Raw genomic sequence first — 25768 nt, 5'->3', positions numbered from 1 at the left:
TAAACCCACTAACCCCGAGATCATGACCTGAGCCGAAGTTGGACACTCAACCAACTGAGCCACCCAGGTACCCCACATTCAATTTTTAATATATTTATGATCCCACTGACGAGAGTGGTATAAATAAATATACAAAGGTTTTCATGGCAGTGTTTCTTACAATAGTGAAATTAATTTAATTAATTAATGAATTCCAATTAAATTGGAATCAAAATAAATGCCTAGCAATGGGAACTAGTACATCTTCTAGAAAAAAGTTCTTCACAGTTTATTAAAAGCGATGATGTAGTTACGTATTCACTTGCATGAAAGGTGTTATAAAGTATACAAAACTGTAGTTCACCATACACGCACTCACACACACACACACGTACACACACACGTGTGTGTGTGTACGTGTGTGTGTGTGTATGTGCATTTGGAAACACCAAAGTGTTAGTAATGGTTCTGTTAAGCAGCTTTTCCCTTCCGTGTTCTCTAACTTGTCTGCGGTGAGCATGGATGACTTATGTGATCGGTTTCTACTAAAAGAGGCACTGACACATTCACCTTAAGTACTTTAGTCAGTCTTGCCATCACAAGAAAAGCAGGTTTTGTTTCTAAAGCCAGGATTTTCTGCGTTGGCCCCTTAGAATAATTAAACTCCATAAATACTGGCTTCTGGCTCCACAGAGTAAGTGCAGCTGAAGAAGTTAGAGTCTGGGTTCCACAAACTTCTTAACCTATATCCACATTTAATTGTTTATTTAAAAACCACCTTCCCCCCCTCCCACCACCCCACCTTTTGTGTTATACTAATAGGTGCTATTCTTAGAGGCCTCTTCTGATACATTTGAAAGGTTGAAAGGAAACAAGCATTTGCAAACCTCAAAGGCCTGTTGTTTGTAGTCTTCCATACAGTTCAGCTGAATATTTGTTGTGTGAAATAACCATGTAGTAAAAATAGAAAGTTTATTTCCTATCTTCTGGTATTTATTATCTCCCCTATGGCTAGCAAGTTTTCTTTCTCAAGCTGACCCACCTTTTCTGACTAATTTAATTTTGGTGGAGAGAGTGGGGTGCTATTTACTTATTGGGAAGTTGCCCTGTGCAAAGCACTATGGTGGGGGCCATGGGGAAGAGGGAGGTGGTGTAAATCCACCTTGGGCCTTTACCAACAACAGAGCACCTTTCTATATAATCGCTGCATTTGAGCTTTACTAGTGCTTTTTGTACAGGTTTTTTGCACAGGTGAGGGAACTGAGTCACAGAAGTTTTATAACTTAGGCAAACATCACAGAGTCTTAGGGTACTAAGACTTAGGGTACTAAGGCAGCTCACAGTGCTCATCTGAATGTACGCTGGCTCCCTTCCTACTGGAAGCCTCCGGAGATTGTTCCTTTCTGGACCTTCTTCTTTCCCCCTGACTGCTTTCTTCGCCAGCCTCCTCATGGGGTTTGTCTCAGACACAGCTGTTGCTGCACCGTTGGCAACAACTTCCTTGGTTGGCGGTTTCTGCCCTGTGCCTACAGAATAGTACTCTGAAAGAATTGCAAAAGTGTGTGTGGGGTGGGAGTATAGGGCTCCATTTGTATATTTATTTTAATTCTTATTTATTACTCAACTTGTTGAAGTCAATGAGAGAACCACCTTCATGCCCCCACATCCCCCCAACCAGGTACCCATGTGTCATGGCCTGGGTTCTTCAGGAAGCAGCCTCTGACGTAAAGTTGAGCAGGCAGGACCTTTATCTGGGAGTGCCCCCAGGAGGGCCCTGTGGACAGGAGGGGAAGGAAGCAGTGTCAGTTAGAGGAAGGACAGTGCATTGATGCAGGCCTGATGATCCTTCCCCAGCCCCATGGGGAGTTCTGGACTTACAGGAATTGTGTGCATGGGCCAAACCTATACCATGGTCAGTCATTAAATGTGGGCCACATGGGAGGGACATGATATTGTTTGTTTTTACCATTTTATTTTATTTGTTTTTTTAGTTTACGTCCAAATTAGTTAGCATACAGTGCAACAATGATTTCAGGAGTAGATTCCTTAATGCCCTTCCCCATTTAGCCCATCCCCCTCCCACAACCCCTCCAGTAACCCTCTGTTCTCCATATTTATGAGTCTTTTCTGTTTTCTCCCCCTCCTTGTTTTTATATTATATTTGCTTCCCTTCCCTTACGTTCATCTGTTCTGTGTCTTAAAGTCCTCATATGAGTGAAGTCATATGATTTTTGTCTTTCTCTGACTGACTAATTTCACTTAGCATAATACCCTCCAGTTCCATCCATGTAGTTGCAAATGGCAAGATTTCATTCTTTTTGATTGCCGAGTAATACTCCATTGTATATATATATATATATACACCACATCTTCTTTATCCATTCATCTATGGATGGACATTTGGGCTCTTTCCATAATTTGGCTACTGTCAGTGGCGCTGCTATAAACATTGGGGTGCATGTGCCCTTTGGAAACAATACACCTGTGTCCCTTGGATAAATACCTACTAGTGCAATTGCTGGATTGGAGGGTAGTTCTATTTTTAATTTTTTGAGGAACCTCCGTACTGTTTTCCAGAGTGGCTGCACCAGCTTGCATTCCCATCAGCAGTGCAAAAGAGATCCTCTTTCTCTGCATCCTCGCCAACATATGTTGTTGCCTGAGTTGTTAATGTTAGCCATTCTGACAGATGTGAGGTGGTATCTCATTGTGGTTTTGATTTGTATTTCCCTGATGATGAGTGATGTGGAGCATTTTTTCATGTGTTGGTTGTCCATCTGGATGTCTTCTTTGGAGAAGTGTCTATTCATGTCTTTTTCCCATTTCTTCACTGGATTCCTTGTGTTTTGGGTGTTGCGTTTTATAAGTTTTCTAGATTTTGGATACTAACCCTTTATCTGATATGTCATTTGCAAATATCTTCTCCCATTCTGTCGGTTGCCTTTTAGTTTTGCTGATTGTTTCCTTCACTGTGCAGAAGCTTTTTATTTTGATGAGGTTCCAGTAGTTCATTTTTGCTTTTGTTTCCCTTGCCTCCAGAGATGAGTTGAGTAAGAAGTTGCTGCGGCCAAGATCAAAGAGGTTTTTGCCTGCTTTCTCCTCAAGGATTGTGATGGCTTCCTGTCTTACATTTAGGTCTTTCATCCATTTTGAGTTTATTTTTGTGTATGGTGTAAGAAAGTGGTCCAGGTTCATTGTTCTGCATGTCGCTGTCCAGTTTTCCCAGCACCACTTGCTGAAGAGACTGTCTTTATTCTATTGGATATTCTTTCCTGCTTTGTCAAAGATTAGTTGGCCGTACATTTGTGGGTCCATTTCTGGGTTCTCTATTCTGTTCCATTGATCTGAGTGTCTGTTCTTGTGCCAGTACCATACTGTCTTGATGATTACAGCTTTGTAGTATAGCTTGAAGTCTGGGATTGTGATGCCTCCTGCTTTGGTTTTCTTTTTCAAGATCGCTTTGGCTATTCGAGGTCTTTTCTGGTTCCAAACAAATTTTAGGGTTATTTGTTCTAGCCTTGTGAAGAATGCTGGTGTTATTTGGATAGGGATTGCATTGAATATGTAGATTGCTTTGGGTAGTATCGACATTTTAACATTATTTGTTCTACCTATCCAGGAGCATGGAATATTTTTCTTTTTCTTTGTGTCTTCTTCAATTTCTTTCATAAGTTTTCTATACTTTTCATTGTATAGATTTTTTTACCTCTTTGGTTAGATTTATTCCTAGGTATTTTATGGTTTTAGTGCAACTCTAAATGGGATAGATTCCTTGATTTCTCTTTCTGTCACTTCATTGGTGGTGTATAGGAATGCAACCGATTTCTGTACGTTGATTTTATATCCTACAACTTTGCGGAATTCATGAATCAGTTCTAGCAGTTTTTTGGTGGAATCTTTTGGGTTGGCCATATAGACTATCATGTCATCTGTGAAGAGTGAAAGTTTGACCTACTCCTGGCCGATTTGGATGCCTTTTATTTCTTTGTGTTATCTGATTGCAGAGGCTAAGACTTCCAATACTATGTTGAATAACAGTGGCGAGAGTGGACATCCCTGTCTTGTTTCTGACCTTGGGGGAAAGCTCTCAGTTTTTCCCCATTGAGGATGATATTAGCATTGGGTCGTTCATATATGGCTTTTATGATCTCGAGATATGCTCCTTCTATCCCTTCTTTCTTGAGGGTTTTTATCAAGAAAGATGCTGTATTTCATCAAATGCTTTCTCTGCATCTATGGAGAGGATCCTATGGTTCTCGTCCTTTCTTTTATTGATGTGATGAATCACGTTAATTGTTTTGCGGATATTGAACCATCCTTGCATCCCAGGAATAAATCCCACTTGGTCATGGTGAATAATTTTTTAATGTATTTTTGGATCCGGTTGGCTAATATCTTGTTGAGGATTTTTGCATCCATGTTCATCAGGGAGATTGGTCTATAGTTCTCCTTTTTAGTGGGGTCTCTGTCTGGTTTTGGATCAAGGTAATCCTGGCTTCATAGAAAGAGTTTAGAAGTTTTCCTTCCATTTCTATTTTTTGGAACAGTTTCAAGAGAATAGGTGTTAACTCTTCCTTAAATGTTTGGTAGAATTCCCCTGGAAAGCCATCTGGCCCAGAACTCTTGTTTTTTTGGCAGATTTTTGATTACTAATTCAATTTCCTTACTGGTTATGGGTCTGTTCTTCCTGTTTTAGTTTTGGTAGTCTATATGTTTCTAGGAATTTGTCCATTTCTTCCAAATTGCCCATATTATTGGAATATAATTGCTCATAATATTCTCTTAATATTGTTTTTATTTTGGCTGTGTTGGTTGTGATCTCTCCTCTTTCATTCTTGGTTTTGTTTATTTTTTATTTATTTATTTATTATTTATTTATTTATTTATTTATTTATTTATTTTCTTCATGATCAAACTGGCTAGTGGTTTGTCAATTTTGTTGATTCTTTCAAAGAACCAGCTTCTGGTTTCATTGATCTGTTCTATTGGTTTTTTTTGTTTGTTTGTTTCGATAGCATTAATTTCTGCTCTAATCTTTATTATTGCCTGTCTTCTGCTGGTTTTGGATTTTGTTTGCTGTTATTTTTCCAGCTCCTTACAGCATAAGGTTAGGTTATGTATCTGAGATATTTCTTCCCTCTTCAGGAAGGCCTGGATTGCTATATACTTTACTCTTATGACTGCCTTTGCTGCATCTCAGAGGTTTTGGGTTGTGGTGCTATCATTTTCATTGACTCCCATATACTTTTAATTTCCTCTTTAACTGTTTGGTTAGCCCATTCATTCTTTAGTAGGATGTTCTTCAGTCTCCAAGTATTTGTTACCTTTACAAATTTTTTCTTGTGGTTGATTTCGAGTTTCATAGCATTGTGGTCTGAAAATATGCACGGTATGATCTCGATCTTTTTGTACTTACTGAGGGCTGATTTGTGTCCCAGTACATGGTCAGTTCTGAAGAATGTTCCATGTGTACTGGAGAATAATATATATTCTGCTGATTCAGGGTGAAATGTTCTGAATATATCTGTCAAGTCCATCTGGTCCAGTGTGTCATTCCAAGCCATTGTTTCCTTGTGGATTTTTTGATTAGATGATCTATCCATGGCTGTGAGTGGGGTGTTGAAGTCTCCTACTTTTACGGTATTACTATTGATGAGCTTCTTTATGTTTGTGATTAATTGATTTATATATGTGGGTGCTCGCACATTTGGCACCTAAATGTTTACAATTGTTAGGTCTTCTTGGTGGATAGACCCCTTGATTATGATATAATGCCCTTCTGCATCTTTTGATACAGTCTTTATTTTAAAGTCTAGGTTGTCTGATATAAGTATGGCTACTCCAGCTTTCTTTTGTTGACCATTAGCATGATAGATGGTTCTCCATCCCCTTATTTTCAATCTGAAGGTGCTTTTAGGTCTGAAGTGGGTCTCTTGTAAACAGCATCTAGATGGGTCTTGTTTTCTTATCCATTCTGTTACCCTATGTCTTTTGATTGGGGCGTTGAGTCCATTGACCGTTAGAGTGAGTGCTGAAAGATAGGAATTTATTACCATTATGCTTCTTGTAAGGTTGGAGTTTCTGGTGGTGTTCTCTGGTCCTTTCTAATCTTTGTTGCTTTTGATATATATATATATATTTTTTTTTTTTTTTCATCTTTTCTCCCCTCAGAGAGTCCCTTTTAAAATCTCTTGCAGGGCTGGTTTAGTGGTCACAAACTCCTTTAATTTTTGTTTGTCTGGGAAACTTTTAATTTCTCATTCAGTTTTGAATGACAGCCCTGCTGGACAAAGAATTCTTGGCTGCATATTTTTCTGATTCAGCACACTGAATATGTCCCGCCACTCCCTTCTGGCCTGCCAAGCTTCTGTGGACAGGTCTGCTGCAAGCCTGATCTGTCTTGCCTTGTAGGTTAGCGACTTTCTTTCCCTTGCTGCTTTCACGATTCTCTCCTTGTCCGAGTATTTTGTGAATTTGACTATGATATACCTTGTTGATGGTCGGTTTTTGTTGATTTTAATGGGGGTCCTCTATGCTTCCTGGATTTTGATGTTTGTGTCTTTCCCCAGGTTAGGAAAGTTTTCTGCTATGATTTGCTCACATAACCCTACTACCCCTATTTCTCTCTCTTCCTCCTCTGGGACCCCTATGATTCTGATGTTCTTCCTTTTTAATGAGTCACTGGTTTCTCCAATTCTTAAATCGTGCTCTTTTGCCTTAATTTCCCTCTTTTTTTCTGCTTCGTTATTCTCTATAAGTCTGTCCTCTATATTGCTGATTCTGTGTTCTGCCTCATCCATCCTTGCAGCCGCTGCATCCATCCATGATTGCAACTCAGTTATGGCATTTTTAATTTCATTCTGGCTATTTTTTATTTCTTTTATCTCTGCAGAAAGGGATTCTAATCCATTTTCGACTCCAGCTAGTATTCTTATTACTGTGATTCTAAGTTCTGGTTCATACATCTTGCTTGTATCTGTGTTGGTTAAATCCCTGGCTGTTGTTTCTTCATGCTCTTTCTTTTGGGGTGAAATCCTTCGTGTTGTCATTTTGAAGGGAGAAAAGGAATTAATGAGGTAGAAAATTGAAATTAAAAAAATTAAAATAAAAAAATATTAAAATTCAAAATGAAAAACAGACACACACAGAAATCGAATAGATGATGCTAGATCCTAGGTGTGTTTTGGTCTGGGTGTTGAAAGTGGTTTGACACAGTAGAGGGAAAAAAAGTGGGGGGCGGGATAAAAAAAAAAAGGAAATCGTTTGAGAATTAAAAAAATGAATACACTGAAGTAGACAAAAATGAGATGATGTGGGTAAGATAGAATTTTAAAAAAATACACACAAAATAGAAAATATAGTAGAAAAAAATTAAAGAAAAATATTTTTAGTAAAAATTAAAAAGAAATATGAATTTTTTCATTTTCTGTATTTACGAGAAAAGAAACAAAACAGAAAAAAAGAAAAAAATCATTTGAAAATTTGAAAAAGTGAATACACTGTAGCAGACTAAAATAAAATGATGGGAGTAAGATAGAATTTGAAAAAACTTACATAAAAGCAAAAAATATAGTAATAAAAATTAAATAAAAACATTTTTAAAAGAAATTGAAAGCAAAAATGAAGTTTTTCTCTTTCTGCATTCAAGAAAAAGAAAAATGAAAACGAGAAAAAAAAGAAAAAGAAAGAAAAAAGGAAATTGTTGGAAAATTTGGAAAGGTGAGTACACTGAAGTAGACTAAAATAAAATGATGGCGGTAAAGTAGAATTTGAAAAAACTTACACAAAAGTAAAAAATATAGTAATAAAAATTAAAGACAGATATTTTTAATATAAATTGACAATAAAAATGAGTTTTTTCTCTTTCTGTATTCAAGAAAAAGAAAAGAATTTTAAAAGAGAAAAAGGAAAAAGAGAAAGAAAGGAAAAGAAAAAAATTAAATAGATGAACCTGCTAACAGATTGAAGTCGGACTGAAATTGCTTAGTTTTCCCCTAGAGGTCAGTCCATGTAGCTCTTTATAGTCCATAAATTAAGCTGGAGGTGAGCTTAATTCTTGAAGAGTGAAGTTGGCTCAGTTGAGCTTTTACACCGAGCCCCACCCTCCACTAGATGGCGCTGCTAGCCTACTGGGGTGGATTGTTGCGGTGCTCGTAGGTGCGCATGCGTGGGAGCGGTGAAAATGGCGCCACCCAGGTACCCAGTCTGTTCTCCTGGACCAGCAATCGCCCACCCGTGCTCTGTTTTCAGCTCTCGTCCACTCCCCACTGTTTCACTCTCTGTGACCAGGCCCCAGGCAGTACCTCTCTCCCAAGTTTTGTCTCAGATGTGGTTGTTTTCCCCAGCCCCTTACTTCCGAAGGACTGCAGCTTTGACCCATTCTGCCCCTCTACGGGAGGGTCTCACTGAGCAGTGGCCGAATGAGTCAGGGCCGAATGTCGGCTGCACCCAGGAATGCCCGCTGGACCCTGCTGTTGCCAGTGCCCCAAGACTGCGGCCAGGTGCCAGCCTGCCCAAAAAAAAGTTCACGAGACAGTGTAGCAGCAACTTTTCAGGGATTATGAAAAATCACAACACATATCTGGCCCCAGGCTTCACCCTCAAAGACCTTGCCCCAGCACCAGCGAATGTGGCTGCCTTCTGGGGTCTTCTGGGACCGGGTGGCTTCAACAGTCTCTACCAAATGTCCTTCCAGCAGTGGAATCACGTCTCCCTGTGTGGCCTGAGAACCTCCCAGACTTCACTCTGTTCCTGGGGATTCACCCTTCCCATCAGAGAACCACCAGGTATCGAGCTGCAGAGTTGGCTGACTTTGCGCTCCCCTTGTTTACAGTCTTAATGGAATTTAAACCCTCTCCTTTCTCCTTTCTCCTTTCTCCCTTTTTAGTTTAGTCCCTGCGACTGTTTCCAATTTTCCACTTTCTCTCCAGCTGCTTTTGGGGAGGGATGCTTTTCCTGTATGCTCCCCCCCTCCCCAGTCTCCGTCTTCTCTCCTCCCGCAAAAGGGTTCCCTACCTTCCGCGGCTTCTTGCTTCGCAAGTTCAGCTCTCCGTTCCGCGTACCTGCTGAATTCTGTGATTCGGGTTGTGCAGATTGTTGTGTTAATCCTGCAATCAGTTTTCTAGGTGTGTAGGATGGTTTAGTGTTGGTCTGGCTGTATTTCATGGACACAAGACACACAAAAAGCTTCCATGCTTTTCCGCCATCTTGGTTCCTCCCCTATCCTTTCTTGATTAAAAAAAAAAACAACAACACTCAACAAACTAAGAATAGAAAGGAACTTCCTAAACCAGATAAAGGGCATCTATGAACACACTATAGCTAATTCATACTTATTGGTATAAAAATGAGTGTTTTTCCCCTAAGATCAGGAACATGACAAAGATGTTTTCTTTCACCACTTCCATTTAGCACTGTCCTAGAGGTTCTAGCCAGGGAAATTAAGTAAGGAGAAGAAATAAAAGGCATCCAGGTTAATGAATGGATAAAGAAGATAAGATTATATATCTTATATAGAATCTAGGGGTATTACTCGGCAATCAAAAAGAATGAAATTTGCTGTTTGCAACTATGTGGATGGAACTAGAGGGTATTATGCTAAGCGAAATTAGTCAGAGAAAGACGAATATCATATGACTTCACTCATTTGAGGACTTTAAGATACAAAACAGATGAACATAAGGGAAAGGAAGCAAATATAATATAAAAACAAGGAGGGGGACAAAACAGAAGAGACTCTTAAATACAGAGAACAAACAGAGGGTTGCTGGAGGGGTTGTGGGAGGGGGGATGGGCTAAATGGGAAAGGGGCATTAAGGAATCTACTCCTGAAATCATTGTTGCACTATATGCTAAGTTTATGTAAATTATAAAATAAATAAATTATTTTTTTAAAAAGGCATCCAGGTTAGAAAAGAAGTAAAACTGTCTTTACTTAAAGATAACATGTTCTGGGGCGCCTGGGTGGCTCTGCCAGTTAAGCATCCGACTCCGGGTCAGGTCATGATCTCGCGGTCTGTGGGTTCAAACCCCGCGTTGGGCTCTGTGCTGACAGCTCAGAGCCTGGAGCCTGTTTCAGATTCTATGTCTCCCTCTTCCTCTGACCCTCCCCTGTTCATGCTCTCTCTCTCTCTCTCTCTGTCTCAAAAATAAATAAATGTTAAAAAAAAATTTAAAAAAAATAAAGATAACATGTTCTTGTACGTAGAAAACCCTAAGAAATCCACTAAAAACTGTTAACACTAATAAGCAAGATTGCAGGATACAAGATCAATACACTAAAACCAGTTGTATTTCTATACACTAGCAGTGAACATTTCAAAAAGGAATTAGCATCAAAATAAAATACTTAACTATCAAAAATAGCATCAAAATAGCATCAAAAAAGTATAAATTTAATATGATACATGCCTTATGCTGAGATCAACTTTGGAAGCACAAAGAACAGGGTAATAAATATTTGCAAATTCTATATCGAGTAAAAGTTTAATATCCATAATATGTAAAGAACTACAACTCAACAACAAAAATACAAACAACTCAATTTAAAAATGGGCAAAGTACTTGAATAGACCTTTTTTTTTTTAAAGAAGATCTATAAATGGCCAAAAGCCACATGAAAACTCGTTAAGGAAATGCAAATCAAAGCCACAATGAGATACCACTTCACATCCACTAGGATGGCTATAATTTAAAAACCAGAAAATAACAGTGTTGTTGAAGATGTGGAAAGCCTCATACACTAATAGAGGGAATGTAAAATGGTGTAGCTGCTGTGGAAAACAGTCTGGTGGCTCCTCAATAAGCTAAGTATAGAATTAGTATATGACCCAGCAATTCCACTCCTGGATATATACTCAAAAGAATAGAAAATGAGTACTCAAACAGATTCTTGTAGGCCAATGTTTATTGCATAATTACTTATGACACTAAAAAGGTGGAAACCACTCAAGTGTCCATCAATAGATGAATGGTTAAACAGAGCATGATATATGCATGCAATGAATATTATTCAGGTATAGAAAGGAAGGCCTAATACATGCCACATGCTGATGAACCTTGAAAACAGTATGCTAAATGAAATAAGCCAGATACAAAAGGATACATATTGTATGATTTCATACCACACTTGCCGAAAGAGACTGCCAAAGGCTCCTCGAGAACGTTTGCTTTTCCATAGATGCATTTCCCCTGAGTTCTCTCCTATAAAAGCCTGTCTTTTAAATAGCAGTGTCCCATTTAAATAATCCTTTCTGACAGAGGCTTGGCCCTGGAATTCCTTGTGCATATTAAAACTATAAATAATCCTGTCATTAGGAATAAATCTCCTTAATGTTCATGTCATAACTGAATTCACCTCTAATTAATGTAGCATTACCTAGTGGCACAGGTGGATTAACTTCTGTTTTCTGATTGCCCTTGAATGTTGCCTGGAAGTTGCCGGGTGCTGATGAAGTCAATAAGGGCTGTGCATTGATTTTCAGATGCGAGGACGATCCCCAGCACAGCTCCAGACGTGTCCCCGGGACTAACAACATTCAACAGCACAGTGGCCGCGACCAAGATGAAACACATGAGGGAGTAAGTAGCATGTTGCCTGACCCCTAGGAGAGTGGAACATCAGACCATATTGACAAGGAGTGTGATCCTATCACGTAATGCTATTCCACTTGGACACCACAGACATAACAGCTGTGCTCTTCTAGAAGCCGGTGTAAAAACTCAGTTGGAAAGGCCTGAATCTGCATCAAAAACTCCTGCTGTGGTCTGAATGTGTGCCCCCCTCCCACAAATTCATATGTTGAAATCCTAACCTCCAGAGGACATGTTAACAGTAGGTGGAGCCTTTGGGAAGTGCTTAAATCATGGCAATTAATGACTGGCACATAGGCCTTATGAATGGGATTGGTGCCTTGTAACAGAGGTTCCAGAGAGCTCCCTAGCCCCTGGTGCCATGTGGGGACACAGGGAGCAGTTGCTGGCTTTGAACCAGGAAGAGAGCCCTCACCAGAAGCTGACCATGCAGGTGCTTTGGTCTTGGACTTCTCAGCCTCCAGGACTGTGAGCAATGCATCTCTGTTGTTGATAAGCTACGCAGTCTATGGTAGGCTGTAGCAGCCCTGAAGAATAAAGACAGCACCGGTTACAGGCTTCTGGGCAAAGAAGAAACCCCAGCCTCCTAGTCCAAATTTTCCTGGACAATTCATGTCTGTAGATCAGGAGTTGACAAATTCTCTCTATAAGGGGTAATGTAATAAATACTTTAGGTTCTGTGGGCCGTAGAATTTCTGTCACAATCCCTCAACTCTGCTGTTGTAACAGAAAAGCAGCCTTAGCCAATATGTAAATAAGTAAACGTGGCTGTGTTTCAATAAAACATTGTTTCAGCCTGAAATTTGAATTTCATACAATTTTCAAGTATCACAAAATATTATTATTTTGATTTTTTTCAACCATTTAAAAATGTAAAAACAATTCTTAGCTCACAAAATGTACAAAAAGCAGGTGACAGGCCACTGATTTGGCCTGTGGCTCTATCGTTTGAAGACCCCTGCTAAACTTCTAAAGTCTACTTCCTGTATTGGCGCTGTTCATGAACAGTTAGGGAAGTTAGGCAAAAATTATTTTTCAGTCGATTTGCATTTAGATTGTTCTTGCAACACCACACATCATCATACAGGTTGATGTTTGAAAGCAAAGGAGAGGGGCGCCTGGGTGGCTCCGTCAGTTAAGCATCCAACTCTTGATTGTACCTCAGGCCTTGGTCTCAGGGTCATAAATTTAAGCCCTGCCTTGGGCTCCATGCTGGGCCTATTTAAGCAAGAGAGAAAGAGAGAGAGGGAAAGAAAGAAAGGGGGAGGGAGGGAGGAAGGAAGGAAGCAAAGGAGAAAAAAGTGATGAAAATTATTTCTAAACTTAAAGCTGGTAATGTATTTTCTTTTTTTTTCATGAACTTTCATTTAGTTTATTTTTTTTAAGTTCTTTTTTTTCTTTTTTCTAATTATGAAATTTATTGTCAAATTGGTTTCCATACAACACCCAGTGCTCATCCCAACAGGTGCCATGCTCAATACTCATCACCCACCCTTCCCTCCCTCCCACCCCCAATCAGCCCTCAGTTTGTTCTCAGTTTTTAAAGGTCTCTTATATGTTGGCTCCCTCCCTCTCTAACCTTTTTTTTTCCTTCCCCTCCCTCTTGGTCTTTTCTTAAGTTTCTCAGGAAACTTAAGAATGAAGTTCCATTCACATAAGAATGAAAACATATAGTATCTGTCTTTCTCTGTATGACTTATTTCACTTAGCATAACACTCTCCAGTTCCATCCACGTTGCTACAAAAGGCCATATTTCATTCTTTCTCATTGCCAAGTAGTATTCCATTGTGTATATAAACCACAATTTCTTTTTTTTTCTTTTTTTCTTTCTCAGTATATGAAATTTATTGTCAAATTGGTTTCCATGCAACACCCAGTGCTCATCCCAACAGGTGCCCTCCTCAATACCCATCACCCACCCTCCCCTCCCTCCCACCCCCCATCAACCCTCAGTTTGTTCTCAGTTTTTAACAGTCTCTTATGCTTTGGCTCTCTCCTACTCTAACCTCTTTTTTTTTTTTCCTTCCCCTCCTCCATGGGTTTCTGTTAAGTTTCTCAGGATCCACATAAGAGTGAAAACATATGGTATCTGTCTTTCTCTGTATGGCTTATTTCACTTAGCATCACACTCTCCAGTTCCATCCACGTTGCTACAAAAGGCCATATTTCGTTCTTATTGCCATGTAGTATTCCATTGTGTATATAAACCACAATGTCTTTATCCATTCATCAGTTGATGGACATTTAGGCTCTTTCCATACTTTGGCTATTGTTGAGAGTGCTGCTATAAACATTCGGGTACACGTGCCCCTATGCATCAGTACTCCTGTATCCCTTGGGTAAATTCCTAGCAGTGCTATTGCGGGGTCATAGGGTAGGTCTATTTTTAATTTTTTGAGGAACCTCCACACTGTTTTCCAGAGTGGCTGCACCAATTTGCATTCCCACTAACAGTGCAAGAGGGTTCCCGTTTCTCCACATCCTCGCCAGCATCTATAGTCTCCTGATTTGTTCATTTTGGCCACTCTGACTAGCGTGAGGTGATATCTGAGTGTGGTTTTGATTTGTATTTCCCTGATAAGGAGCGACGTTGAGCATCTTTTCATGTGCCTGTTGCCCATCCGGATGTCTTCTTTAGAGAAGTGTCTATGCATGTTTTCTGCCCATTTCTTCACTGGGTTATTTGTTTTTCGGGTGTGGAGTTTGGTGAGCTCTTTATAGATTTTGGATACTAGCCCTTTGTCTGATATGTCATTTGTAAATATCTTTTCCCATTCCGTTGGTTGCCTTTGAGTTTTGTTGGTTGTTTCCTTTGCTGTGCAGAAGCTTTTTATCTTCATAAGGTCCCAGTAATTCACTTTTGCTTTTAATTCCCTTGCCTTTGGGGATGTGTCGAGTAAGAGATTGCTACGGCTGAGGTCAGAGAGGTCTTTTCCTGTTTTCTCCTCTAGGGTTTTGATGGTTTCCTGTCTCACATTCAGGTCCTTTATCCATTTTGAGTTTATTTTTGTGAATGGTGTGAGAAAGTGGTCTAGTTTCAACCTTCTGCATGTTGCTGTCCAGTTCTCCCAGCACCATTTGTTAAAGAGACTGTCTTTTTTCCATTGGATGTTCTTTCCTGCTGTGTCAAACATGAGTTGGCCATACGTTTGTGGGTCTAGTTCTGGGGTTTCTATTCTATTCCATTGGTCTATGTGTCTGTTTTTGTGCCAATACCATGCTGTCTTGATGATGACAGCTTGGTAGTAGAGGCTAAAGTCTGGGATTGTGATGCCTCCTGCTTTGGTCTTCTTCTTCAAAATTACTTTGGCTATTCGGGGCCTTTTGTGGTTCCATATGAATTTTAGAATTGCTTGTTCTAGTTTCGAAAAGAATGCTGGTGCAATTTTGATTGGGATTGCATTGAATGTATAGATAGCTTTGGGTAGTATTGACATTTTGACAATATTTATTCTTCCAATCCATTAGCAGGGAATGTCTTTCCATTTCTTTATATCTTCTTCAATTACCTTCATAAGCTTTCTATAGTTTTCAGCATACAGATCTTGTACATCTTTGGTTAGATTTATTCCCTGGGTATTTTATGCTTCTTGGTGCAATTGTGAATGGGATCAGTTTCTTTATTTGTCTTTCTGTTGCTTCATTATTAGTGTATAAGAATGCAACTGATTTCTGTACACTGATTTTGTATCCTGCGACTTTGCTGAATTCATGTATCAGTTCTAGCAGACTTTTGGTGGAGTCTATCAGATTTTCCATGTATAATATCATATCATCTGCAAAAAGTGAAAGCTTAACTTCATCTTTGCTGATTTTGATGCCTTTGATTTCCTTTTGTTGTCTGATTGCTGATGCTAGAACTTCCAACACTATGTTAAACAACAGCGGTGAGTGGACATCCCTGTCGTGTTCCTGATCTCAGGGGGAAAGCTCTCAGTTTTTCCCCATTGAGGATGATATTAGCTGTGGGCTTTTCATAAATGGCTTTTATGATGTTTAAGTATGTTCCTTCTATCCCGACTTTCTCAAGGGTTTTTATTAAGAAAGGATGCTGAATTTTGTCAAATGCTTTTTCTGCATCGATTGACAGGATCATATGGTTCTTATCTTTTCTTTTATTAATGTGATGTATCACGTTGATTCATTTGCGAATGTTGAACCAGCCCTGCATCCCAGGAATGAATCCCACTTGATCATGGTGAATAATTCTTTTTATATGCTATTGAATTCGATTTGCTAGTATCTTGTTGAGAATTTCTACATCCATATTCATCAGGGATGTTGGCCTGTAGTTCTCTGGGTTTGCTGGGTCTCTGTCTGGTTTGGGAATCAAAATAATGCTGGCTTCACAGAATGAGTCTTGAAGTTTTCCTTCCCTTTCTATTTTTTGGAACAGCTTGAGAAGGATAGGTATTATCTGTGCTTTAAATGTCTGGTAGAATTCCCCAGGGAAGCCTTCTGGTCCTGGACTCTTATTTGTTGGGAGATTTTTGATAACTGGTTCCATTTCTTTACTGGTTATGGGTCTGTTCAAGCTTTCTATTTCCTCCTGATTGAGTTTTGGAAGAGCGTGGGTGCTTAGGAATTTGTCCATTTCTTCTAGGTTGTCCAGTTTGTTGGCATATAATTTTTCATAGTATTCCCTGATAATTGCTTGTTTTTCTGAGGGATTGGTTGTAATAATTCCATTTTCATTCATGATTTTATCTATTTGGGTCATCTCCCCTTTCTTTTTGAGAAGCCTGGCTAAAGGTTTATCAATTTTGTTTATTTTTTCAAAAAACCAAGTCTTGGTTTCATTGATCTTCTCTACAGTTTTTTTAGATGCTATATTATTTATTTCTGCTCTGATCTTTATTATTTCTCTTCTTCTGCTGGGTTTGGGGTGTCTTTGTAGTTCTGCTTCTATTTCCTTTAGGTGTGCTGTTAGATTTTGTATTTGGGATTTTTCTTGTTTCTTGAGATAGGCCTGGATTGCAATGTATTTTCCTCTCAGGACTGCATTCGCTGCATCTCAAAGCATTTGGATTGTTGTATTTTCATTTTCGTTTGTTTCCATATATTTTTAAATTTCTTCTCTAATTGCCTGGTTGACCCATTCATTCTTTAGTAGGGTGTTCTTTAACCTCCATGCTTTTGGAGGTTTTCCAGACTTTTTCCTGTGGTTGATTTCAAGCTTCATAGCATTGTGTGGTAATGTGTTTCAATGCTTATTGTTTCAGGTCCTGCTTAACTTAAATCTGAGTGGCCACATTGTAGCAGAGGTACCATGGCAACAAGTGAATTCCAGGAACTGGAAGCCAGAGGGAGTTTCCACTAAACTTTCCTGCTTCTGCCTACTTCCACTTCTCCTTGCTAGGAGGAGATTATGGCGAAGCCTTTGTTAATTTCCCAGTGGATAATCTTCAAAGAAAAGTGAATCAACTATTTCTCCCTTAAAATTTAATAATGTGGTATTGTCAGATTTGTCATCTAACACACCATTACTTTGGAAAGTACAAAGCATCCCATTTGCTGGCATATTATGAAATGCTTGAAATAATTAAAATGAAAGTAGTTTTGGCAAAATAAATGAAAGATGCATTCTTATGATTTCAGTCCTAGATTTTTGTTTTGTTTTGTTTTTTGCTTTTCCTTCCTTATTGCTTGACTGAATTCAAATTTGACCAGGTGTTTTTCTGGCTCAGGTTTTTACCTAGATCAATGCAGCCTGGACTCCCTCCCGTGGCAGGTATTGCTTCTTCCACAGAACAACCCGCCATGCCCTTATATCCCGTGTCACAAAACCCCGTTCCATTCCAGAAAAGACAAAAAAGGAAGTTGAGGCTACAGGGCTGAGTGTCTTCTTATTTTTTTTTAATTTTATTTTTTGTTTTTTTTTTTTTAATTTACATCCAAATTAGTTAGCATATAGTGCAACAATGATTTCAGCAGTAAATTCCTTACACGATTCTGCCTCCCACAACCCCTCCAGCAACCCTCAGTTTGTTCTCCATATTTATGAGTCTCTTCTGTTTTCTCCCCCTCCCTGTTTTTAAATTATTTTTGTTTCCCTTCCCTTATGTTCATCTGCTTTGTCTCTTAAAGTCCTCATATGAGTGAAGTCATACGATTTTTGTCTTTCTCTGACTGACTAATTTCACTTAGCATAATGCCCTCCAGTTCCATGCACGTAGTTGCAAATGGCAAGATTTCATTCTTTTTGATTGCCGAGTAATACACCATTGTATGTATATACCACATCTTCTTTATCCATTCATCCATCGGTGGATATTTGCACTCTTTCCATACTTAGGCTATTGTTGATAGTGCTGCTATAAACATGGGGGTGCATGTGTCCCTTCGAAACAGCACACCTGTATGCCTTGGATAAATGCCTAGTAGTGCAATTGCTGGGTCATAGGGTAATTCTATTTTTAGTTTTTTGAGGAACCTCCATACTGTTTTCCAGAGTGGCTGCACCAGCTTGCATTCCCACCAGGAATGCAAAAGAGATCCTCTTTCTCCGCATCCTTGCCAACATCTGTTGTTGACTGAGTTGTTAATGTTAGCCATTGTGACAGGTGTAAGGTGGTATCTCCTTGTCGTTTTGATTTGTATTTCCCTGATGATGAGTGATGTGGAGCATTTTTTCATGTGTCGGTTGGCCATCTGGATGTCTTCTTTGGAGAAGTGTCTATTCATGTCTTTTGCCCATTTCTTCACTGGATTCTTTGTGTTTTGGGGTGTTGAGTTTGATAAGTTCTTTATCGATTTTGGATACTAACCCTTTATGTGATATGTCGTTTGCAAATATCTTCTCCCATTCTGTCGGTTGCCTTTTAGTTTTGCTGATTGTTTCCTTCACTGTGCACAAGCTTTTTATTTTGATGAGGTTCCAGTAGTTCATTTTTGCTTTTGTTTCCCTTGCCTCTGGAGACATGTTGAGTCACAAATTGCACCACTTGCTGAAGAGACTGCCTTTATTTCATTGGATATTCTCTCCTGCTTTGTCAGAGATTGGTTGGCCATACGTTTGTGGGTCCATTTATGGGTTCTCTATTCTGTTCCCTTGATCTGAGTGTCTGTTCTTGTGCCAGTACCATACTGTCTTGATGATTATAGCTTTGTAGTATAGCTTGAAGTCTGAGATTATGATGCCTCCTGCTTTGGTTTTCTTTTTCAAGATTTCTTTGGCTATTCAGGGTCTTTTCTGGTTCCATACAAATTTTAAGATTATTTCTTCTAGCTCTGTGAAGAATGCTGGTGTTACTTGGATAGGGATCACATTGAATATGTAGATTGCTTGGGTAGTATCAACATTTTAACAATATTTGTTCTACCTATCCAGGAGCATGGAATCTTTTTCCATTTCTTTGTGTATTCTTCAATATCTTTCATAAGCTGTCTATACTTTTCATTGTATAGATTTTTTCACCTCTTTGGTTAGATTTATTCCTAAATATTTTACGGTTTTTGGTGCAACTGTAAATGGGATTGATCCCTTGATTTATCTTTCTGTCACTTCATTGGTGGTGTATAGGATTGCAACCGATTTCTGTGCATTGATTTTATATCCTGCAACTTTGCTGAATTCATGAATCAGTTCTAGCATTTTTTTTGGTGTAATCTTTTGGGTTTTCTATATAGAGTATCTTGTCATCTGCAAAGAATGAAAGTTTGACCTCCTCCTGGCTGATCTGGATGCCTTTTTTTCTTTGTGTTATCTGATTGCAGTGGTTAAGACTTCCAATACTATGTTGAATAACAGTGACGAGAGTGTACATCCCTGTCTTTTTCCTGACCTTAGGGGGAAAGCTCTCAGTTTTTCCCCATTGAGGATGATATTAGCATTGGGTCGTTCATATATGGCTTTTATGATCTCGAGGTATGATCCTTCTATCCCTACTTTCTTGAGGGTTTTTATCAAGGAAGGATGCTGTATTTCGTCAAATGCTTTCTCTGCATCTATTGAGAGGATCCTATGGTTGTTGTCCTTTGTTTTATTGATGTGATGAATCATGTTAATTGTTTTGCGGATATTGAACCAGCCCTGCATCCCAGGTATAAATCCCACTCGGTCATGGTGAATAATTTTTGTAATGTATTGTTGGATCCGGTTGGCTAATATCTTGTTGAGGATCTTTGCATCCATATTCATCAGGGAAATTGGTCTATAGTTCTCCTTTTCAGTGCGGTCTCTGTCTGGTTTTGGAATCAAGGTAATGCTGGCTTCATAGAAAGAGTTTGGAAGTTTTCCTTCCATTTCTATTTTGGAACAGTTTCAAGAGAATAGGTGTTAACTCTTCCCTAAATGTTTGGTAGAATTCCCCCTGGAAAGCCATCTGGCCCTGGACTCTTGTTTTTTTGGCAGATTTTTAATTACTAATTCGATTTCCTTATTGGTTATGGGTCTGTTCAAATTTTCTATTTCTTCCTGTTTCAGTTTTGGTAGTGTATATGTTTCTAGGAATTTGTCCATTTCTTCCATATTGCCCATTTTATTGGCATAAATTTCTCATAATATTCTCTTATTATTGTTTTTATTTCTGCTGTGTTGGTTGTGATCTCTCCTCTTTCATTCTTGATTTTGCTTAACTGGGTCCTTTTTCTTGGTGATCACACTGGCTAGTGGTTTATCAATTTTGTTGATTCTTTCAAAGAACCAGCTTCTGGTTTCATTGATGTGTTCTACTGTTTTTTGGTTTCAATAGCATTAATTTCTGTGCTAATCTTTATTATTGCCTGTCTTCTGCTGGTTTTGGGTTTCATTTGCTGTTCTTTTTCCAGCTCCTTAAGGGGTAAGATTAGGTTCTATATCTGAGATCTTTCTTCCTTCTTTAGGAAGGACTGGATTGCTATATACTTTACTCTTATGACTGCCTGTGCTGCGTCCCAGAGGTTTTGGGTTGTGGTGCTATCATTTTAATTGACTTCCATATACTTTTAATTTCCTCTTTAACTGCTTGGTTAGCCCATTCATTCTTTAGTAGGATGTCTTCAGTCTCCAAGTATTTGTTACCTTTACAAATTTTTTCTTGTGGTTGATTTTGAGTTTCATAGCATTGTGGTCTGAAAATATGCACGGTATGATCTCAACCTCTTTGTACTTACTTAGGACTGATTTGTGTCCCAGTGTATGGTCTTTTCTGGAGAACGTTCCATGTGCACTGGAGAAGAATGTATATTCTGTTACTTTAAGATGAAATGTTCTGAATAGATCTGTTAAGTCCATCTGGTCCCGTGTGTCATTCCAAGCCATTGTTTCCTTGTGGATTTTTTGATTAGGTGATCTGTCCGTTGCCATGAGTGGGGTGTTGAAGTCTCCTACTATTATGGTATTACTATCGATGAGCTTCTTTATGTTTGTGATTAGTTGATTTATATATTTGGGTGCTTGCACATTTGGCGCCTAAATGTTTACAATTGTTAGGTCTTCTTGGTGGATAGACCCCTTGATTATGATATAATGCCCTTCTGCATCTCTTGATACAGTCCTTATTTTAAAGTCTAGATTGTCTGATATAAGAATGGCTACTCCAGCTTTCTTTTGTTGACCTTTAGCATGATAGATGGTTCTCCATCCCCTTATTTTCAGTCTGAAGGTGCCTTTAGGTCTGAAGTGGGTCTCTTGTAAACAGCATCTAGATGGATCTTGTTTTCTTATCCATTCTTTTACCCTATGTCCTTTGATTGGAGCATTGAGTCCATTGACGGTTAGAGTGAGTACTGAAAGATAGGAATTTACTGCTGTAATGATGCTTGTAGAGCTGGAGTTTCTGGTGGTGTTCTCTGGTGCTTTCTAATCTTTGTTGCATAAATTTTTTTTTCATCTTTTCTTCCCTCAGAGAGTCCCCCTTAAAATTTCTTGCAGGGCTGGTTTAGTGGTCACAAACTCCTTTAATTTTTGTCTGGGAAACTTTTAATCTCTCCTTCTGTTTTGAATGACAGCCTTGCTGGATAAAGAATTCTTGGCTGCATATTTTTCTGATTCAGCACACTGAATATATCCTGTCACTCCTTTCTGGCCTGCCAAGTTTCTGTGGACAGGTCTGCTGCAAACCTGATCTGTCTTCCCTTGTAGCTTAGGGACTTTTTTTCCTTGCTGTTTTCATTATTCTCTTCTTGCCTGAGTGTTTTGTGAATTTGACTACGATATGCCTTGTTGATGGTCAGTTTTTGTTGAATGTAATGGGAGTCCTCTGTGCTTCCTGGTTTGATGTCTGTGTCTTTCCCCAGGTTAGGAAAGTTTTCCTTTATGAATTGCTCACATAAACTTCTACCTCTGTTTCTCTCTCTTCCTCTTTTGGGAACCCTGTGATTCTGATGTTCTTCCTTTTTAATGAGTCACTGATTTCTCTAATTTTTAAATCGTGCTTGTTTGCCTTACTCTACCTCTTTTTTTCTGCTTCATTATTCTCTATAAGTTTGTCCTCTATATCGCCGATTCTCTGTTCTGCCTCATCCATCCTTGCCGCCGCAGCATCCGTCTGTGATTGCAGCTCAGTTATAGCATTTTTTATTTCATTCTATGTTTTACTTCTTTTATCTCTGCAGAAAGGGATTCGAATCTACTTTCGACTCCAGCTAGTATTCTTATTATCGTGATTCTAAATTCTGGTTCAGACATCTTGCTTGTATCTGTGTTGGTAAATCCCTGGCTGTCGTTTCTTCATGGTCTTTCTTTTGGGGTGAATTCCTTCATGTTGTCATTTTGAAGGGAGAAAAGGAATTAATGAGGTAGAAAAATTAAAATTAAACACACATGCACACACACACACACACACAAATTGAATAAATGATGCTAGATCCTAGGTGTGTTTTGGTTTGGGTGTTGAAAGTGGTTTGACAGAGTAGAGAAAAACGGGGGCGGGGAGGAAATCATTTGAGAATTTGAAAAATGAATAGACTGAAGTAGACTAAAATGAGATGATGGGAGTAAAATAGAATTTGAAAAAATTTACGCAGAAGTAAAGAATATAGTAGAGAAAATCAAAGAAAAATATTTTTAATAAAAATTGAAAATAAAAATGAATTTTTTCTCTTTCTGTATTCAAGAAAAAGAAGTGAAAAAGAGAGAAAAAAAGGAAATTGAATAGATGGACCAGCTAACAGATTGAAATAGGACTGAAATTACTTTGTGTTCACCTAGAAGTCAGTGTATGAAGTGCTTTATAGTCCATAAACTAAGCAGGCAGTGAGACTTGTGTTCTTAAAGAGCGAGGTTGGCCCAGTTGGGTGGGGCTCAGTGTAACGGCTCCATCTCCACTAAATGGCACTGCTAACCTACTGAAGTGGAGTGTTGTGGAACTCCTAGGTGCATATGCGCATGTGCGGGAGCAGTGAAAATGGCGTTGCCCAGCTACCCAGTCTCTAGTATCGGAGCTCTGTTCTCCCCGATCAGCAATTGCACACCTGTCCTCTGTCTTCAGCTTTCGTCCACTCCCTACTTTTTCACTGTCTGTGATCAAGCCCCAGGCAGTACCCTCTCTCCCGGGTTTTCCCCAGCTGCTACTTCTGAAGGACTGCGGCTTTGTCCCATTCTGCCCCTCTGTGGGAGCGTCTCACCGAGCAATGGCCGAACAATGGCCGAATGTCAGCTGCACCCAGGAATGCTTGCTGGACCCTGCCACTGCCAGTGCCCTAAGACTGCGGCCAGGTGCCAGCTCGCCCCAGAGAAAGTTTGCGAGATAGTGTAGCAGTAGCTTTTCAGGGATTATGGAAAATCACAACACATCTGGCCCCAGGTTTCACTCCCAACGACATTCCAGCACCAGTGAATGTGGCTGTTCTCTGGGGTCTGCTGGGACCAGGAGGCTTCAACATTGTCTACCAAATGTCCTTCCAGCAGTGGAACCGCTTTTCTCCATGTGGCCCGAGATCCTCCCAGACCCCACTCTGCTCCTGCGGATTCGCCCTTCCCACCAGAGCACCACCAGGTATGGAGCTGCAGAGTTTCATACTTTGTGCTCCCCTTGTTTATGGTTTTAATGGAATGTAAACCCTCTCTTTCTCCTTTCTCCCTTTTTAGTTTAGTTCTTGCCACTGTTTCCAATTTTCCACTTTCTCTCCAGCTGCTTTTGGGGGCGTTGCTTTTCCCGTATTCTCCCCACCGCCCCCCCCCCCGCCCCATCTCCATCCTCTCTCTGCCCACAAAAGCACCTCCCTGCCCTCTGCGGCTTCTCGCTCCCCAAGTTCACTTCTCCGTGCCACGTACCTGCTTAATTCTGTGGTTCAGGTTGTGCAGATTGTTTTCTTAATCCTCCAATCAGTTTTCTAGGTGTGAAGGATGGTTTGGTGTTGGTCTGGCTGTATTTCATGGACATGAGATACACAAAAAACTCCCATGCTGTTCCGCCATCTTGGCTCCTCCCTCTGTTTGGCTATCTTTCAACGGGTGTGCCTCTGCAGATCAGTGTCCCTCTATCAGGGCTGAGTGTCTTCTGAGGCTGTTGTGTTTCCTCTTCTAAGTCACAGAGCATGGCCAGAAGAGAGAGGGCCTTGCCACATGCTCTCACATTCTTGGTGCAGTGATTTACTGTGTTCTCTGCACATGACAGCAACTGTTGGGGCACAAAGACCAATGAATGACCTTTGTTCCAGGGAAGGTGTAAGGCAGAGAAAGCACCAAACTTCAAAGTGGAAAGCCAAATAACAACACAATGGTTTTATTATATGAGGTAACAGTTAAGAAAAGCCCCCAAGTGGGACCATGGCCATGTGCCAAATGGAGCAGGTGGTGAGAGCTTCCGGATCAGAAAGGGGAAGTCAAGGAGGCCTCTGGGAGAAGTGGAAACTTGGCTTTGTCCTTACTAGAGAGGTAGGATTTGGAAAGGTAAATAGAAGAACGGTGAGGCTGGAGGCCAGCATATATGGAGTCTGAGTCATGACTTCACCAATAAACAGTTTTCAGACCCTAGGCAAGTGATTTTCAAAGGTTCAGTTTCCTCATCTGCAAAATGGTTATAACATTATTGCCACAGTTGGATCCCTGGGAAGGTAGACTTGGAGGTGGGGATTACTGCGCAGGAGGTCTGTGAGGGGGTGTTCATGACTCCAGCACATGTAGAAAGGAGGGGAAGGAAGTGGACTATGCACAGGGACACATCAGCCTGTGCCATGGTCTCAGTGGAGGCCTCGACGGACCCTGCAGAGAACTCTGAAGCTTGGATGGCCCTGCAGAACTGTCCAGAGTTCGGGTGAGAGGGCCAGGCCTTTGCAGCCCCAGGTCAGTCAAGGACTGGATATGGGCCATCTAGGAAGGGATTGTGACTGAAAAGGACATTCTCCAGGCAAGGTTCTCCACCAGTGGTACCCCCCACAGTGGGAGAGTACCTGCAGGGCCTGCTACGATGAGCAAGTGATGTAATGCATATCAAACTGATACATACAAGAGGCATTCTTAAGGAAAAATCAAGTATTTAGTGCCTATCATTAAGGAGTAAAGAAGGTAGCTTTTTATTCAAAAGACTATAAGGAAGGGCATACAAGCGATGTATTTCAGGGATACTAATTATATCAGGCCAATAGTGTTAATTTTTTCAAATTTTATTTTCAAAAATATTAAGCCTATAGAAATGTTGAAAGAATAGCACAGTAAATACTGACATATGCTTCACCTAGATTCACCAATTGTTAACATTTTGTCACATTTGCATTAGCAGTTCACATCCATATTTATACATGATTATAATAATTATTACTGTGTCATTTGAGAATAAATTTCACTCATCATGATCTTTCACACCTAAATATTGAAGTGTGAAACCCCAAAGAACATGGATATTCTCTTATGTAATCTCAGCAAATTATTAAATTTAAGATATTTCACATTGATATATACCATAGACTATACTAACCAACATTCAAATTTCACCGATTGACCGAATAATACCCTTTGTAGCAATACTTTTTTTTCGACCCAGGATACATGCCAGTTTCACACATTACATTTAGTTGTTAGGTCTCTTTGGTGTCATTTATTCTGAAACAGCTCCTCAGTTATTTGTTGTCTTTCATGGCATTGACATTTTTTTACGAGTACAAGATGGGCTATTTTGTACAATGCCCCTCAATTTGGGTTTGTCTATTATTCCTTTGTGATTAGATCTAGATTTTACTTTTTTGTTATGGTATCCTATATAAATGATGCTGTGTACTTCTGAATTTTTAAAAATTTAACTTGGGAAGTTACAGATAGTAGTCAGGATAGTATAA

At 39.6% G+C, this 25768-nt stretch overlaps 1 protein-coding gene and 1 long non-coding RNA gene across 16 annotated transcripts in view; one reads left to right on the top strand and one right to left on the bottom strand.

Moving 5' to 3' along the window:
* Positions 1-25768, top strand: part of NEK11 (NIMA related kinase 11) — a 272598-nt gene that overhangs the window by 197648 nt on the left and 49182 nt on the right. For 12 of the 15 annotated variants that reach the window (XM_053221458.1, XM_053221459.1, XM_053221455.1 and 9 more), the window contains one exon: positions 11463-11559. The exons of 2 other annotated variants lie outside the window; for them this stretch is intronic. In XM_053221458.1, the coding sequence (XP_053077433.1) occupies positions 11463-11559 (97 nt within the window). Of the gene's footprint in view, positions 1-11462; positions 11560-23399; positions 23491-25768 lie in introns of those variants that run through there. One more of the 15 variants, XM_053221457.1, reaches the window with a different exon arrangement.
* LOC128315303 (uncharacterized) lies at positions 1543-12216 on the bottom strand. Its single transcript, XR_008297988.1, has 3 exons — positions 11987-12216; positions 11357-11582; positions 1543-1753 (listed from the first exon to the last, which is right to left on the bottom strand). It is a non-coding gene; the product is annotated as an uncharacterized LOC128315303 (long non-coding RNA).

The sequence above is a fragment of the Acinonyx jubatus genome, chromosome C2 (assembly GCF_027475565.1).
Source record: "Acinonyx jubatus isolate Ajub_Pintada_27869175 chromosome C2, VMU_Ajub_asm_v1.0, whole genome shotgun sequence".
In the NCBI taxonomy this organism is placed as follows: Eukaryota; Metazoa; Chordata; class Mammalia; order Carnivora; family Felidae; genus Acinonyx; species Acinonyx jubatus.
The sequence above is the reverse complement of the archived record's forward strand: the minus strand, read 5'-3'. Positions and strand labels throughout refer to the sequence as shown.